Source organism: Xenopus laevis, chromosome 4L (assembly GCF_017654675.1).
Source record: "Xenopus laevis strain J_2021 chromosome 4L, Xenopus_laevis_v10.1, whole genome shotgun sequence".
Taxonomy (NCBI): Eukaryota; Metazoa; Chordata; class Amphibia; order Anura; family Pipidae; genus Xenopus; species Xenopus laevis.
The window spans coordinates 48,501,873-48,520,216 of NC_054377.1; the positions used below are offsets into that span (position 1 = coordinate 48,501,873).

At 34.8% G+C, this 18,344-nt stretch overlaps 1 protein-coding gene and 1 long non-coding RNA gene across 2 annotated transcripts in view; one reads left to right on the top strand and one right to left on the bottom strand.

Annotated features, from left to right (window-relative positions):
- LOC108714047 overlaps window positions 1–18,344 on the top strand; it is a 172,330-nt gene that overhangs the window by 87,745 nt on the left and 66,241 nt on the right. The gene's annotated exons all lie outside the window — the stretch shown is intronic.
- The window catches only part of cdh8.L (cadherin 8 L homeolog), a 222,992-nt gene that overhangs the window by 19,176 nt on the left and 185,472 nt on the right, over window positions 1–18,344 (bottom strand). The window contains exons 9-10 of the mRNA XM_018257891.2: window positions 13,245–13,366; window positions 8,533–8,650 (exon numbers count right to left, since the gene is read on the bottom strand). Of these exons, the coding sequence (XP_018113380.1) occupies window positions 8,533–8,650; window positions 13,245–13,366 (240 nt within the window). The remainder of the gene's footprint in view (window positions 1–8,532; window positions 8,651–13,244; window positions 13,367–18,344) is intronic.

Genomic DNA, 18,344 nt, shown 5'->3' on the forward strand with positions numbered 1-18,344 from the left:
CTAACAGTGAAGTGCATCTCACAGCTCAGACCACCTACTGAATGGACAAATTCCTTTACGGATGTCACTGCCCTGCATTCGACTTCCCAACCTCTCTCTGGAAATACTGCAGAGTAGCAAAAACAGTGACAAGTCATAACTCACCAGGGTTTGCTTCGATGAGATAGCATGTTTTATACTGGGCAAAAGATAAAATGAGACAGATATAAAATATATAAATAAACATGCCTTTCTGCTGTCTTTGAGTGACTGAAATCTGTTTCTCAGTTTTGTCCTGTGCAAATGACAATTTGTTTTCCCTAAATTTTGCTATGATTACTTTTTTTTTGTTCACTCATGTTAAAAATTGCTTGCTAATTATTATTCAAATCCTTCATTACAATGTAGAATATAAATATTCTACATTGCTTTACGCAAATTTTTCATTATTTCTGTCACTCACTAATCCAGAATACCTGTGGGGAGTGAATCAGGAACTGGGAATTACAGGGCCATAACAGGGCTGGGAAGGCGGGAACCAGAAGTGGGTGTCAGAGATTATGGTTGTTGTAGTTCTGGGTTTGCTATGAGGATGGGGTGTAGACCGAGGGGTTAAAAGAGGAAGGAAGTGAAGTGCATGTTCTCTTTACTTTGAACAGCTCCTGCTCACTCTCCTCAGAACAAGGGCATAGCGGTGTATCGGGAAGGTATTAGCCTAGTGTTGCAGCAGGAGGGGGTCCTTTGGGGGGGGGCTGGTGGTAGTGGTATCAAGTGTAGGGCATAACAGGGGTTAGGTCAAGTGATCTGGGCTACAATTCTTTGTAAATATTTGTATTAGATAAATGTGATTGTACATTGCTATACACTTAACTGCTGTTGGTTGCTATTTATGTGATTTAATGAATGAGATGCAGCCTTTTCATCCAAGGTATCACATGTGGATGGATTGTTATTTTTAAGCAAGGGGGAGATGCTTGGTTTTGTCAGATAAACACTACCCCTGTCAAGTGGTACTTACAATCTAAGTTACTACCACACAAACACACATGAATGTGAAGTTGTTTAGCCACCTGTATGTCCACATCTTGTTAGCGAACTGTATTAGTCAAAAAAGTTAATGTATAGGTTAATGTAAACTGTTTGATTGTTTTTGTGGGGGGTGCAACTATTCCCATTTGGTAGTTGCACTTTATCTATCTGATGGAGCAGTGTAGCTAATTTGGTAGTTGCACTTTATCTATCTGATGGAGCAGTGTAGCTAATTTGAAATGTGAAATGTGTAAAAAAAATTAAGTCAATTCATGTATAATATTTTATAAAACTGACATTTGTTCTGTGGCTATTTAGGACATTTACAATTTCTATTTGCATATGAAATGAACCATGAGCAAACTATTGAGAAACTGTTGGCAAATCAAGTAAATGATTTGCCTATATGTGGGAATTAATTGGAATTTTCTGATCAGGACTGCACATCTGCACATTTTTTATTGTGATAAGTTTGTATTGAAGGTTCATAGTGTAGTGTTGTCCTAAATTATTGATTATTTGCAGTGCAATTAGGGTGATAATATATTTGTTTAAGCACAGTTACACAACTTATTAAATTAATTTAAATTAAACCAGTAGTAAAAAAAAAAACTGATATTGATATTTTTTGTATAATACTTCAACTTAGTTTTTTTAAATAGATCAATGTATATATAAAGCGGAGTAAATAGGCTGTGCATAATAAAAAAGTTTTCAATATAGGCAAAAATGTAATCTTCAAAGGCTAAGTAAATGGATGTCTAATATACTGTAAAAGCCAGAACACGACATCCTCCTTTGCAGCTCTCTCTTACCTGCTACCAGTCAGTAACCAATTAGTGAGTAGGAGGTGGATCATATGATACATAACTGTTTAAATAGTTTACTTTTAAATCTGACTGCATCCCCCCTTTGTCTGTCATCCCTCTTTGTCTGATAGTTTTGTCATATTGCTGTATTCCCTTTTATTTTCTATAAACATTTATGAAGGTTCTTTTTAAGCAACACAATTTTAATAATAACAACTCTTGATGGCTGGTTGACACAGGAGGAAAAGAGGTTAGCACATGTGTCAAATCAATAATAGTCCAGGAGAGGTTGGCATTCATCAAAGGGAACTAAAAGTGCTCAGTACTATGACTGCCAAATCATTTTAGTTAGGGCTGGATTTATTAATGATCAAGCTTCCGGGCTTCAGCATTCAGTTCCTAGAACCTTGTGTGCGTTCCGAAAGTCACGCATGGTTTCTACTTCTGAATGCCTCAGCTTGCTACCAATTGTTTTTTCGCCCTGATAAAAAAAAAATAAAAAGCTCAGCAGGTTTTAGGTTTAGGTTTTTGGAACCAAGTGCTCAAGCCTTAAGTTTTTAGCATCAATAAATATTACACGTTCTTTGATGGCTGGCATGGTGCCATGAGATTGCTAAATTACTAGTCTGGTGCTATTATTTAAAAAGGGATCCTCCGTATGAAAACTTCAAGTATGATATTGGTAATAGAAAAGCATTTGGAGAGGTAATAAGGCTTAAGATTCTGGAATACATTCCAAATCACAATACTACAAGTTTTTAGCAGGTTAGTTTTCTTTGCAATACTGTAGATCTTTCCAGATGAAGACAATATCCTTCTATAAGGAGATAGATAAGCAGAACCCTAGACTCTGGGTTGGCAGTGGATGTGATCTATTTAGATTTTAGTAAAGCATTTGATGCAGTACCACACAGAAGGTCACTAATTTAATTAAGGAATATTAGCCTGGAACATATATTTGTACTTGAATAGAGTGCTAGTAAATGGAACATTTTATAGTTAGACCAGTGTTAGTGAAGTACGACAGGAATCTGTCCTTGTTCCCTTTATGTTTATTACTGCCATTCAGGTTGGCATTGATTGTTATGTACTAAAGTAGACATAACAGAAATGCTAGTTGTACACTAAATCGTAGTGTGCTGGGGGTAACCTACATTGTGAAGAATTTGTTGGTAACAACTGTGTAACCTAGGCAGTATTAGTGGCTACTAAAGTAAATAAAGTAGAGTCTTGCATAAAAAGGCCATTAACTTGAGGTATAAAAGCTGTTTTTTTGCCTTTTTATAAATCCCTCTAAGGCCTGGAATATGTAGAGGAGGTTTGGGTCTCAGTTTGTTGTTTAATTAATATGTATATCATGAAACATTGGTATTAATATGCAAATACCAGGTTGTAAGGCAAGTTCACATTTCAAAAGTAAGGATCAATAATCAAGAAAATTTGTGTAACAGCGAATTTGACGCAGACGACAATTTGCTGGCGTCAAAATGGGTGCCGGCATCAGAACAGTTGCCGGCGTTGAAAAAACTTTGACACCAGTGTTGAAACCCTCTCTGGCATCAACATTTGCAAATGTATTTGCCGGCGACGAAACGGGCAAATTTGCCATGAATTTGCACCTGCCGAATAAATTCACCCATCACTAATTCACAGTCACAAACCAACAAAAAAATCAAAATGGTGCCTTCTGTAGCTTCCCACTCGTTCTCAGTTTGTTGCACTCGTTCTCAGTTTGTTGCAAAGATTTTATTCATATACATACTGTAGATGGAAGGCCTCCCAGCTTGCTACATAATTTGTACTGAGGTTGTATATATTTCCCTCAGCTAGGTTTTATTTTTCCCTCTAACGCAGCAAATCCTCCAGAGTCCCACCCTGATTTGCTAATTAGAGAAAGCAGGGCTCTTAGAGAGGAGAGCACGGCTTATGAAATTGTGTTTTCTTAACATCAAGAATGTTTGTCTGTTTCTTGTTTACTAAAATCCAGCTGATTCTAATTTTAGTTGCTGTATAGGTAGGAGTGAGGATTTCCATGACCAGCAATGGTTAACTTAGTGGCAGTAAATATATGGGTTTTAAGAATCCTCATATACTTGTTTATATTTGGGATTCTGTTTCCAAGTAGAAACTGGCCCCGGTGACTTACATAGCTTAATCTCTGCTACTGAAAATATAATTGCATAGACCCTGGACCAGAATTGTTGCACTCTGGGATACTGCCACCATATGTGGTGATCCATGCCCTTGCTTTCAGATCCTCTAAAACATAGGAGATTGTAGTGGTTATTTATTTTTTTGAAGCCTGGTTGGAATTAAGTATTATGGCAACAAAACCGTGTATCCCACCACAAGCAGGGGGTATTGATTGAACTGTTGGTGGCGAGTCCCAGATTCTAAGCCAATCTTGCTCTTCCAAATTTTGGTCTAGGTTGCCTTCCCATGCTTTAATATAAGGTAAAAGAAGTGGGCTTCTATCATTATTTGGTACAGCTCTGATAGTATGCCCCCTGAGCAAGGGTAAGTATTACATATAATCTTTAAGTATGAGGAGAGTGGGTACCTTCAATTTCAAAAAATGCTGTAGCTGCACAAACTGGAATAGTGGAAAGTGGAGTTTCTTATATATACATATGTGTTGAGATTGTGAGCCCCATTGCCTCTTACTACTGAAAGGAGCACCTGTCTAGTCCTGGAGAGTGAATTCTGTGATGCCTAAGATGGGAGCTGCTGGATAGTGGGGGGATAAAAGATTTGTTTTATACTTAATCACAAATGTTCAGGTCCTTGTTCCAACATAGACGTTAAGTTATTAGGTCTGGTATCCACAAGGAGTTGCCACTACTTCCTCCATGGTCACACATTTTGGAGGTGGGTTGGCTTACAGCAGTGGGGCAGATGATATCTGGGCTGCTTGAAAGTCTGGAACTCCCAGGCATCCCTGTAGTTTGTAAGCCAGTATTGTTGCCATAGAGATCCTTGGGGGCATGGCATTCCATAGAAATTTCATAACCTGCCACTGTAAGTTTTCTATGTCTGTGCATGGGAATGGGGACAGACCAAAGGTGGTAAAATCCTTGGTAGAATGGTCATTCTTGCTATATGGATGCAACTGAACCATGAGATTTCATATTTTGACCATGTTTCCAATGTACCCTTGACTACTTTACATGGTGGGTGCTGTTATTTGTCTTATAGATGTCTTGTAAGAAGCTCAACCATTGGTGGTGGAAAGTTGATGTACAGGGCTTGGGTTTTAATGTAATTGATTTTAAGGCCTAACAGTTCTGCAAATCTGTTGAATGTATGAATCAGGTTAGGTAAAATGCTAAGTGGTTTCGTTACCAACATTAAAATGTAATATGCAAAGAAAAAATAATCTATGGTGTTCTGGTCCCTGGTTAAAGCCTTTGATGTCTGGGCTAAAATAAACATGATTTGTGATAGGGGGCATATCAACCTAGCTTTAATTATGCTTTGTGGACACCAGGGGGCCAATTCACTAACTTCGAGTGAAGGATTCGAAGTAAAAAAAACTTCAAATTTCGAAATGTTTTTTGGGCTACTTCGACCATCGAATGGGCTACTACGAACTTCGACTACGACTTTGAATCGAAGGATTCGAACTAAAATCGTTCGACTAGTCGAAGTACTGTCTCTTTAAGAAAAAACTTCGACCCCCTAGTTCGCCATCTAAAAGCTACCAAACTCAATTTTAGCCTATGGGGAAGGTCCCCATAGGCTTCCCTAAGTTTTTTTGATCGAAGGATATTCCTTTGATCGTTGGATTTAAATCCTTTGAATCGTTCGATCCAAAGGATTTTATCGTTCGATCGAAGGAATAATCCTTCGATCGTTCGATCGCACTATTTGCGCTAAAATCCTTCGACTTCGATATTCGAAGTCAAAGGATTTTAATTCCCAGTCGAATATCGAGGGTTAATTAACCCTCGATATTCGACCCTTTGTGAACCGGCCCCCAGGTGTGCAAAATATCTGAATAAAATCATCAGGACATTTTGTTTTGTGTTTTATTGAATACTTGTGTATTAAATACAAGTCCCCCGTAGACACCAGAGAAACCTTTAATCAAGTTAGGTCCATTTGTATGTTTCTGTTATATCACGGATATTATAGTACTATCTAATAGACAGTGATGACACAATAAATTGATAGCAGATAAACTAAAAGGTATGAAAAAGAAACATTCTGCAGTTATTTCAATCAAAGCTCACTAAGTTTTTTAAAATATACAGTAAAACACTTTACTACTTCTTCCATGAAAGTTATTGTGTCAAAATAAAATGTATCATATATAATTATAATTTGAATTCAAATGTCTTAATTATATGAAAAAAAAGTTGGCTTTGTGCTAAAGTTGCTATTAAAGCAATTAGCATTATGGTGCATTATTAAAGTTAATTGTTTAAAGCTGAATGTTATGGTGAAAGCCGCTCTTTGACTTTTTGTCTTGAAAAATTTGAACTTTAGATAATTGTCTACATAATTATCTGCCTATTCCTATTGAACACAAGGAACTTTAGACAATACCTTGTACAGTTGAGTACTTTCTTGTGACCTTTAGACTATATTGAAGTTATCCAACCTTGTCTGCCAGGTTAGGGTCATTATTGCCTTTAACAGTCTTTGTTATAAAAATCATACTACCATAATATGTTCACAGAATCTTTAACATATTTTAAGGAGTGAACCCTTATCAGTAACGGAGATATGGGTTTATTGTTGGTACTCAGGACTTAAAATACATTTTCAGTTTTTCTGACAAAAATGCAGATATAGAGTTGACTCACAGAGCTTGCCTACAGGGTTCATGGAGTCTGCCTTTATATACTGGACATACATATAATAAATAGTGATGGGTGAATCTGACTTGTTTTGCTTTGCAGAAACTTTGCAAGGCAGCAAACAATTTTTTGACTCGAGACAATTTTTTCATCATTGAAGTTTATGGGCATCATTTTCGCGGCAAAAAAAAATTCACTCATCACTAATAAATACATACAGATACTAAACATAAATTTCATTAGATATAACAACTGATATAGTAAACATATTTGCAAGCAACCAGCATGATAGAGTCCCCCCTCTATATATGTTCCAGACTCAATTAAGCCTTTACAATTTAGATCAGTGTTCTTGATTATTTCAATCTCTGCAGACCACTTTAACTGCCATTTGTGATTGATGTTTCCATGTTGACTGCAGGCTTTTAGCACTATTCCATTTTAAGCCCGAGCATAAACTCTCATTTTCATTTTATATGTTGAATATACTCTATGAGAGAGTGTACAGATCAGTATTTCTGTAGGTCAGTTGCCCTCCAGAAAGCAAACATGGATCAGATGTCTTGTTAATTACATTATTGTTGGGTGATTTGAAATCATGATACCCATGAAGGTTATTTTGTGCTTTCAGGACATTGTGGTTGAGCAAGCTGCATACACAAGTAATCCTATAGCCCTGCCACCAATGCATACATGGCACACATGTTTTATTAATATATATAGTATATTTTCTTTCACTGCATTCGGGTTTTGTTGAAATATTTTAAAATTACATTGTTTAGAATGCTTTCAGTGCGTGAAATTTACACAGACAACCTGGATTGAGTTAGCTGCTAATCAACAATTTTTTTTTTTTTCTTAATGTGTATCAATTGCATACAAAAAATTAATAAAGTACAACTGTCAATTCTAATGGAAAGGTGGCTGAAAGTATTATATTGCTCATGTCTGTATGTGTTGAAATTAGCTTAAAAGAAAACAAAACCTTACTAAGAATACATAGTAAGCTTAAATGTGACATCAAAACATTAAGCTGTCAGTGGTGACAAATAACCTTCCCTATCTTACGTAATGGGATAAAAATTGAATGGTAAAGGTTACAGCTTATTTGTTGGTTTACAGTTTTGGTTCTCTTACAAATAAATTGTAATAAAGTTTACTTGTTTGGCAGCAACTGCTTTCTTAGCACTTGAATGGGAAATGTATTCCAATGTCAGACACATCTAAAAGTAGACAGATCACCTATAGAAAACATTGACTTCAAGATTGTTGAGAGCTAACAACTTGCTCACCTTTAAATTAGCTTTTAGTGTGATGTAGAGAGTGATATTATGGAAAAAATTTGCAAATGGTTTTTATTATTTATTATTTGCAGTTTTTGAGTTATTTAGCTTTTTATTCTGCTGGGATATGAATAGGAGAGGGCCTGAATGGAAAGATGAGAAATAAAAAGTAGCAATAATAATAATTATTTTTAGATTGAGTATGTGGCCCCCATTTGAAAGCTTGAAAGAGTCAGAAGAAGAAGGTGAATAATTCAAAAATTCTTATTAAAAAAAAAAAGGGCAGTTGAAAAGTTGCTTAGAATTAGCCATTTTATAACATACTAAAAGTTAACTCAAAGGTAAAACACTCCTTTAATGGTGGAAGCAGTTATTTTTATAGAAGGATTTCCATGCTTCTCTATAAGATGGCAATGTCCATCACAATGCCCCATGTACCATTTTCCTTACCGGCTCGCTGAAACAACCACTGTGTGAAGAAGTACTATGTGATATAGCAATGCATAATTCTAACTACTTTAAATCAATAAACATTTTCCCATCACGATTCCTAATACATCCAGTACCCAAATGGTTACGCCTCTGAAGATAAATATGCAAGGGAGTTTGTAATGCAATCAATATCATTACCTTGATTATTCTTTATCGTAAAGTTTGGATTGTTAGCCATGTCTGGTAAAAGACTATAAATGAAAAAGTGGCCATTTCTTGGATCATCTTTGTCAATGGCACTAACTGTCTGAATGATCTGCAAAAAAACATCGGTGGAGTTACATATAGCATTAATAACAGAAAATGTTCTGGCAACAATTTACATTTAACTATATATATATATATATATATATATATAAATACTATTGAAAAAAACAGAGGTGATCTGAGCATAAAATGTTTTCTTTTGGTCACCATTGGCTATATAAATATAATATAATATATATATATATATATATATATATATATATATATATATATATATATATATATATATATATATATATATATATATATATATATATATATATAAATATATAAATAATTACATAATGTACCAGTATAGGATCTATAGGACCTGGGTTTTTACTTTTTTGGCTAATTTAGATCAACATGCCTTAAGTCTACTATAAAACAATAAGTTCCATTAGGATTGTTTTGCCACTATTATGGATTTATGAAGCTTAGTTACCATCAAGTCCAAGCTAATGTTTATTTATACATAGAAAAAAAGAAAAATTAATTATTTGCTTCAAATTTACTCTATAGGAGTTGGCCTTCCAAATATTTGCAGCATTCTGGATAAAGGGTTTTAGGATAAGGTATCCCATAACTGTACCAAACCTTATTTAAGAGAATCCATCAAAAACCTGTCATATAAGGTATAACAAAACATCTGATGCATTAAAACTAAAGATGATGCAAGCAGTTTGAATGAATTCAAATTCATTCAGATTTTAAGTATGAAAAATGGTTTACTCTTAATGCTCCAAGAATAAAAAAAAGTCAGAGGTACCTGATTTTAATTTTACTTGGGTTTTGAGAGAAGGTGCCACTCCCTTTTGCCTCATTTAATAGTTTAGTAGCAGGGCCTTTATTTGATTATCTCCATAGTAATCCTATTATTGTATAATCGTTGCTTTTTTAAAAACACGTTATTTCAAAGTAAAAAGCATCATGTGATGCTTCTAAATGTAACCCTGGAGACTTTGGGATTACTGATTGTGTTTTATTAATTATAAACGGGTACTGAGGGGCAATTTTTAGTCCAACAGCCATTCAAATTATATCAACTGGCATCCTCTCCCAGCATTAGTTGCCGTATCATTTTAATTGGACATCCATCACCTAGACACTGAAAAGTAGAGACGTGTCTTTTTCACTGCCTGTTGTTGAACTACAAGCCAATGCTAAACTAATGCTCCTCCATCTAACCCTATCAAAGTACAGGCATGGGATCATTAATCTGAAAACCAGAAAGCTCTGAATTATGCAATGTCTGTATCCCATAGAGTCCATTTTACCCAAATAATCCAGATGTTAAAAATTATTTCCTTTTAATCTATAATAATAAAACAATACCTTGTGCATGATCCAACCTAAGATATAATTAGTCTTTATTGCAAGCAGAACCAGCCCATTAGGTTTATTCAATGTTTACATGATTATTTAGCAGACTTAAGGTATGAAGATCCAAATTGCGGGAAAATCCATTATGCAGAAAGCCCCAGGTCCTGAGCATTCTGAATAACAGGTCCCATACCTGTATAAGAAAATGGTAATCCAACTGATGACCTCTTACCTAATAAAGTATTCAATATATGCTAGAACGTTAGTGTCTAGTTGTTGTTGCAGTGTCTTTTATTGAAGAAAAGCCCAAAAAATTTTCTAAAAACTGGTTAAAAATACAAATTACGTTAAATCACTCAGGGGACCACTTTGAGAAAATGAACTTGTTCAGAGTGATTGTGACCCCTAACAAACTTGCTTTAATGATTCCACGTAACATTAAAATTAATATTTGCACAGTTGGTGTCAATTATGGATCAAAATCTACTTAGAAAGCTACATGCGTTTAGTGAACAGTGACACTTGTCGACAACATTATCTTCAACAATTGTTTTGGGGGGGTGATCATATAGGTTAAGTAAGCTTTCAGCATCTCTTCTGTCCTTTAAACAGTATGAGGTACAGCAGGTATTTTGAAAGCTGACATGAAAAAAAAATCTACGGCCTTTAAAAGCATCATCTTTACTTAGGAATTCATTGATTTTTTTTCTCTCTCGCTCCACTGTATTTTATGCTGGTTAACATGGAATAAGTCTTCTCAACTGAATGTCAATGCAGACCACTGTATGCCCTCTAAATGTATGACATAAATGGTATGTATTGAGCCAGATCTCCTAAATGTCACTTTCAGCCTTCATAGATATATAAAGGAAAATACAGCATGTGTGGGACATTGATAAACTAAAAGCATTTTTTTCTTTATTTATTGTATCACCTCAGATTAAGAGGCTATACATTTTCTCAGCATTAAAGAAATCTATGACACAAACGAAAAGGTCACATCAACAAAAAACATGCTAGATTGATTTAGTGCTCCATAAAAAATGTCAATTGATCCAGTGTGCATTAAAAAGCTCTGGTGCTATAAAATACATTTCTGTGATATGAAAATACATGTCATAGTCTTGGGTAAAAAATGTAAAAGCTTTTAGAATCTTGGGTGTGCATTACTAAATGTACTGCTTTTCCAACCCTCTTGAGAGATTTGCCTTCAGTCCCAATGCATGGTCAAGAGTCTCCCTTTAATAATAGAAGAAACCTAGGTATGCTATCAAAACAACATCTTAAGAGGCTAATTTTATGAGTACTTCATACTTCCTTATATTATGCTGTACTGACAAAGAACTGACATGTGCACAAAAGAAAAATGTTTGCTGATACACAATAATCTGTGTGATTTGTATAAAAATGCAAGGACAGTTACTTGAGGAGCAGTTTTCAGCAGTAGAGCAGCTTTAAATATACAAAGTTGGCCCTTCATAGTAAACAATAGAAACCCATGAACAACTGACATGTATTGGACGGTCTACTTCAGGTGGAAAAATGGTTGCTATGGGATACCATTGCAGCACAGCTCAGTGGTTAGCACCGCCACCTTACAGCACCTGGGTCCTAAGTTTGAGTCCAAGCCAGAATCTATCGGCAAGGAGTCTGGGGGGTTCATTCATCAACACTGGGCAGATTTGCCCTTGGGCAGTTATCTAGAGCAACCAATCAGTGATTAGCTTTTTAATGCCAGCTACAAGTAGAACAATGAAAGCAGCAATTTGATCGGTTGCCATGCTATACTGCCCATGGGCAAATTTGCCCAGTGTTGATAAATGACCCCCACTATGTTCTCATTGTGTCTGGGTACTCTGGTTTCACCTTACATTCCAAAAACCTACAGTCAGGTATTGAGCCTAGTCTGTGTGAATGTGATAAGGACTATAAGCCCCACTGGTTTAGTGATTGGTTTATGATCTCTGTAAAGTGCTAAGATATATGTCAACACGATAAAATAAATAAAGAATTATTATTACAGGTATGGGACCAGTAATTGGGACCTGGGGTTTTCAGGATAAGGAGTCTTTCTATAATTTGGATCTCCATGTCTTAAGTCTACTAAAACATAAAAAAATAATAAAAATTAAACCGAATAGGATTATTTTGGCTCCAATTAAGATTAATTATGCTGTACCTTCATTGGAATCCTGTAGAAGGTATCTTTTTTATTACAGAGAAAGGGGAAATACTTTTTCAAAAAATCATATTATTTGCTTAAACTGGAGTCTATGGGATATCCCGTAATTCGTAGCTTACTGAATAATGGGTTGCTGCATAATAGATCCCATACCTGTATTAATGTTGTAATAAGTCAGGCTTTCACTAAATTGCTCAATGAACCCGCAGTTGTATGTTTATTTTCTTCAGAGATATGACATTAAAGGAACAGTAACGTCAAAAAATAAGTGTTTTAATGTAATGAAAATATAATGTTGTGTTGCCCTGCACTGGTAAAACTAATGTCTTTGCTTAAGAAACACTACTATTGTTTATATAAATAAGCTGCTGTGTAGCAATGGGGGCAGCCATTCAAAGAAGAAAAGGCTCGGGTTACACAGCAGATCGCAAATAAGCTCTGTCTGTCTAATGGTGTTATGTTATCCATTAGTTAACCTGTGCCGTTTTTCAATTTCTGCCATTGCTACACAGCAGCTTGTTTATATGAACTATAGTAGTGTTTCTGAAGCAAACAGATCAGTTTTACTAGTGTAGAGCAACACTACATGATATTTTCATTACTTTAAAAAACTTACATTTTTTTGGTGTTACTGTTTCTTTAAGCATAGACTGATCTAATGAGCATGAGGTATCATAATTGCATACTACTGCATGGAATAATTTGCTTTCTGTGAATGGCTTTTCCATGGCAACCATTCAGAACTATATTCATTGCCATCTGTCTTATATCCCATTGCTCTTTATTCAGCTTCTATACTTTCTAACCGTAAGGTAAGACAAAAATATTTTTTTTTTCCTTCAGGTGTCAATAGAAATATGCTATAAAAGAAGCTGCATGAATGATCATGTTTATACATCAGAGAAAATAGCAGTATAGAGTGAAAAATAGCCAAAGTTATTTTTTTCAAGGCCACTTACAATGCCTTATATTTGTTCAACTTTGATTTTCTTATTGTACTATAATAGTAAAGCTTTTCAGTAGACTCTCAGAGATGTTCTACACTTTTCAGTGTTCCTTTATTGATTAATGATGCTAGAGTAAGCAAAGGCCCACTTACCTGCCCAGGTTTTCCATTTTCACAAAGAAAAGCTTCATAGTCTGTTGCAAATTCAGGCGCATTGTCATTGACATCAAGAACCTTGATAGCAACAGGCACTCTGGATATCTGACTGTGGTTTCCTAAAAGAACAAATAAAATGCTCACACACACACTGTGCTGTACACATTTCAATGAATCGAGTGTCCTATCCCGTTTAAATGTTTTAAAAGAAAGTCATTTTATATCAAGAGAAATTGAGAAATTAAAGGAAATTAAAGGACAAAGCAAGCCAACATTTTAGGGAGTCTGAATAAATCTTTAGGAGCAGAGACATTTATTTAGGTTTGTATTGATAGATAAAAGTCTTCGAAGACCCGGTTTTAACCAGCTGATATTTACTTTCACATATTCTCAGTATTCCTTATGCTTATTAGGCTGATTTAAAAAACAGGACATACATCATTGTGTATCTGGGGAACACCACACAATTCCTGATTACTTATTTTTACATGAGAATTGTATTGCTAGTATTTGACAACGATAAAATATATTTAATACAGTAAAATACGTTTGTACCCTAATATACAAATAATAGTTATACAAATATTACAAACATTAGTAATACCCAGATATATACATTAATTGTGGTAGATATTGGCTATTGTTCTTAAGATAGTTCTAGTTGATCTTTAATCATTAATCATATCTCAGTGCCGATTTATTCATAATTATCAGCAGCCCAATTTATTACTTTGTCAGGATACTTTTTTCACCTCATGTACAAAATAGACTTGACAAAATAATGACTCATTTGACTTAGCATGATGCCACCCGTTTTCTTATTGTAGTGTTAGTCCATAATGTAATTCACAATGATGATAAAGCAATATTAGTGGCAAAACTCTACTTTTGGGTTTATTTCATGTTTTCTAGTATAGGTAAGCTACTGTATGTTGAACTAGATTAATGAAAACATTTCAATGAAAAAACACCAGGTCCCAAGCATTCCAGATAAAAGATCCTATACCTGTAATAAATACATAGATTGCACATTGTTACAGTATGTATTCTAAGAAACGTAAAGCGCTGAATACATAACTCTTTATAAAAAAAAAACTCATGTACATTCATACATCTCCTCTTTCCACCTGGTCTGTTTCACTACATAATTCCACCTACAGTTTTCTGTTCTTGCCTACAGTTGCCATTTAGCTACTACTTCTTAATCTGAAACCAACTATCAACTCACTATAGACCTGTTGATTGTTAGACATGATAAGTGAATGTGCTTTGTTTATAGTGGTTAATACTGGCATGGCACAGCCCATGACAGTTTATTTTAACTTGTTAACTTCAAATTGTGTATAATCCACCTAAGGCCAGATCAAAGTAATCAGGTAGTATGAGATGTAAATAAGTTTCCAAATAATATAAGAGATCAGAAAGCATTTTAATTGGGTTCGACATACAGTATCTAATGTTCACTAGAAAACCTGAAATAAAACCAAAAGTAGTGTTTTGCCACTAATGTTACTTTGATGTTTTAGTTACAATAACATACAAAGCATTTTTATTAAAAAAAGTAAATGATTATAAAAATTTAATTATTTGGTTAAAAATGGACTCTGTGGGCGATGGAATCCCCTTAATTTGGGAAGCACTTGACTGCAGAAAAGTATTTGTTGCTTTTGAATCACAATCAGGTCACTGAAAACATCAACTAAATCTTGGTTATAGGTTTGTCACTTCAAAAGACATTGTACATGGACATGTGGTGCTGAATACAAATGAAAGCAATGAAAGTAACCTATTCCATCACTCACTATGAAACAACCTTTGAAGCAGACATTAATTGAGAAGCTATTTTTGATACTGGATTTCATTTGTTTTGGCATTAAATACTATTGGCGCTAATGCAGAAACAATTAATTTAATAATAGTACTGTTTAGATGCCCATATACTCTCTAACTGGGTGGACAACAATTGCATGGGTCCTTCCTGTAAAAGTTTATTTAGGTGGTTTTTATTTTCCTGGGGATCACAAACTAATGTGCTATCATATAGTACATATAGTATTGTTCTTCAGCAATTAAAGTAACAATTAGAACAGGAAATAGATGTTGCCTACAAGCATTCGCATATAAAGTTGACAAAGGTATAGTTATGGGTGAATACATTTGGCAGGAGCGAATTTGTGGTGAATTTCCCTGTATAATGTGTATGTTACTACAGTTGCAGTTGCATAAAAGCATTAAAAACTTATAAATCAATATAATATTTATAGCTGTGTTTAAAGAATGTAATCTGCCAAATACTGTAAGGGGCAGATTTACTATGGGTCGAATATCGAGGGTTAATTAACCCTCGATATTCGACTAGGAACTAAAATCGTTCGACTTCGAATATCGAAGTCGAACGATTTAGCGCAAATCCTGTGATCGATGGATCGAAGGATTATTCGTTCGATCGAACGATTAAATCCTTTGAATCGAACGATTCGAAGGATTTTAATACAACGATCGAAGGAATATCCTTCGATCAAAAAATCTCAGGCAAGCCTATGGGGACCTTCCCCATAGGCTAACATTGACTTCAGTAGCTTTTAGCTGCCGAAGTAGGGGGTCTTTTTTCTTAAAGAGACAGTACTTCGACTATCGAATGGTCGAATAGTCGAACGATTTTTAGTTCGAATCGTTCGATTCGAAGTCGAAGTAGTAGTCGAAGGTCGAAGTAGCCCATTCGATGGTCGAAGTAGCCCAAAAAACACTTCGAAATTCGAAGTTTTTTTAATTCGAATCCTTCACTCGAGCTTTGTAAATGTGCCCCTAAGTGTTTGATTTAGACTCTATACTTTATAGTTGGAATGCAGGTATCAGGATATAGTACAGCATTTCATAGATGTGTCAAGGTCACAAGGTTTCTATGTTTGTTAATGTCTACCAATCATTTTAACCTACAAAGCAACCCTGAGTTTCTATCATTGTAGCTGTTATTAATTATGCACTTATTGTAAATGAACATCCAAGACAACTCCTCAACTATGAAATTGTATCCTCCATCATATTACTTTCACAGCAATATCACTCAGGTTATAAAGTCTTCAAGGTTGGGTTTCCAATAATGCAACAATGAACATGCTGTCAGAATAATGTTTTGTTTAAAATAAATGCCTTATTTAATATTGATATTGTAGGACAATTGCCATCTGAATCACTCAGACTGCCTAAGGTTTAAACACTGCCAAAGAATCATTGAAGCTTTAATGCCTATTTAACCTTTCCAAATGAACCAAAACTTGCATAAAGTCAGTACTAAATGTGTTTAGAAAAAAGCATAGTAATTGAGTAAAATGTTATTAGGGAGCATTTTAAGTGTGAGGAAGCCTGAAGGTAACTGTTTTTGTCATTGTTTGATTCTTTGCTTTAATGTTAGTATTGCACAAAGTGTTTGAAAGCAATGAGACAAGCCACCAGATGCTGCAGTGTAGTCTTGAGAAAAGTAAGGTACTTAATGGCAGCCCTAGATTTACTAATATTTGGAAAAATCCTTTTCTGGTTCTCAACCTTTTTGAATGTTTTTCCGGAGGAGAAAAGTTGCATGTAGTTTACTTACAGTTCATATTATTGTTATTAATATTTTCATGTGTGAAAAAGAGCTATATAAAAATTACAGGTATGCAATCCGTTATCCAGAAACATATTATTCAGAAAGCTCCTAATTATGGGATGGCCATCTCCCATACATTTTTTAAAAATTATTTCCATTTTCTCTGTAATAATAAAAACAATGCCTGGATAACATATTCCATACCTGTATACTTAGCAAGGAGAACTTCACCACAGAAGGCAATTAAAAGAGAAAAAAGTCCTTTTTCAACCCGATTTAACTATGTAACTATATTTGGAATATTTGAATAAATTGAGTTTGGGAGGCGGCTTTCTGTATTTCGGCGTTTTCTGAAACTGGTTTCCGGATAACAGATTCCATACCTACAGCTACTACAAAACAAATTTTAAGTGATTGTAGGGGGTTTGTACAAAAGGCATATTAAACATGAAAGAAAAAATCTCATGCAGAAAGTAGTCTTTCTGTTTAAGACTTATAGTATTAGATTCTCCCATATGTATGTTGTTGTCTGCATATGCTGCTGTAAAGTGTATATGGTCAAATATAAAAGTAAGAGTTTTTTTTAGTTATTTTGTTAGAATGGGACCATACCTAGCAAATATGTTTCATTCATTTTTTTTTTTGTACTTAAATGTATTTTATTTTCTATATACAGGGTATTTGTAATTTCCTACTTACTAATTTCAAGTGTACAACCATACATATCTATGCATGAATCCTTTTCCCATTCTGTTTTATGCACAAACTTGCTGCTAACCTTCTTTTCTAAATTTTCAGTACCCTTGTGGGAAAATATATGGTGCAGGCATACTGAAATCTTTCCAGCCAATATTTCATCTATTACTTTAGCCTTACGCTTTAAATATGAATAATGGAACAAATACAACAAATATTGGACTTCCGTGATTCCAGCCACTCCTGCAAGCTAAATTTTACTTAGCTGTACCGATATAATAGGAAATGCTAGATGATACGTTATTGAACTTTGCGGAGTCATTTCTACTCATCAAAGAGACAGCTCCCAGCTCGCTCCAGTGTTGCAATCACTATATTTGTCAAAGGAGGGATAAAATAGAACAATGTATTTTGTGTATGCAAAGAAAATCTTTAGCTGCAATACCCCCTTACCTAGCCAGCTCTAGTTACTTTTGAATCCACTCAGTGGTACATTTCAAGAAAAATTTTAACCCATCCTTTAAGTAGCTGCAGTGCTTATTTTTAAAGGAGAATTGGTTAAGTGCTGGTGCTTTATGTTTCTGCCAGTTGTTATAGTGAGCAATGTAAAATGATTTGGGGCTTTTTGGCCAAGTTTCAGGAGAAAAATTTGACAAGCTCCTGAATGTATTCAAATGCCCTTGTCCTGTGAAGTCTATGAACACAATTTACTACAAGGTATTGTTACTTATTAAGAAGGGAGTGATAAGAGTGTTGAGAGGGCTGCTTTCATTTTAGCACTTTAGCATTCTCTACAGAAGATCTTAACAAACATT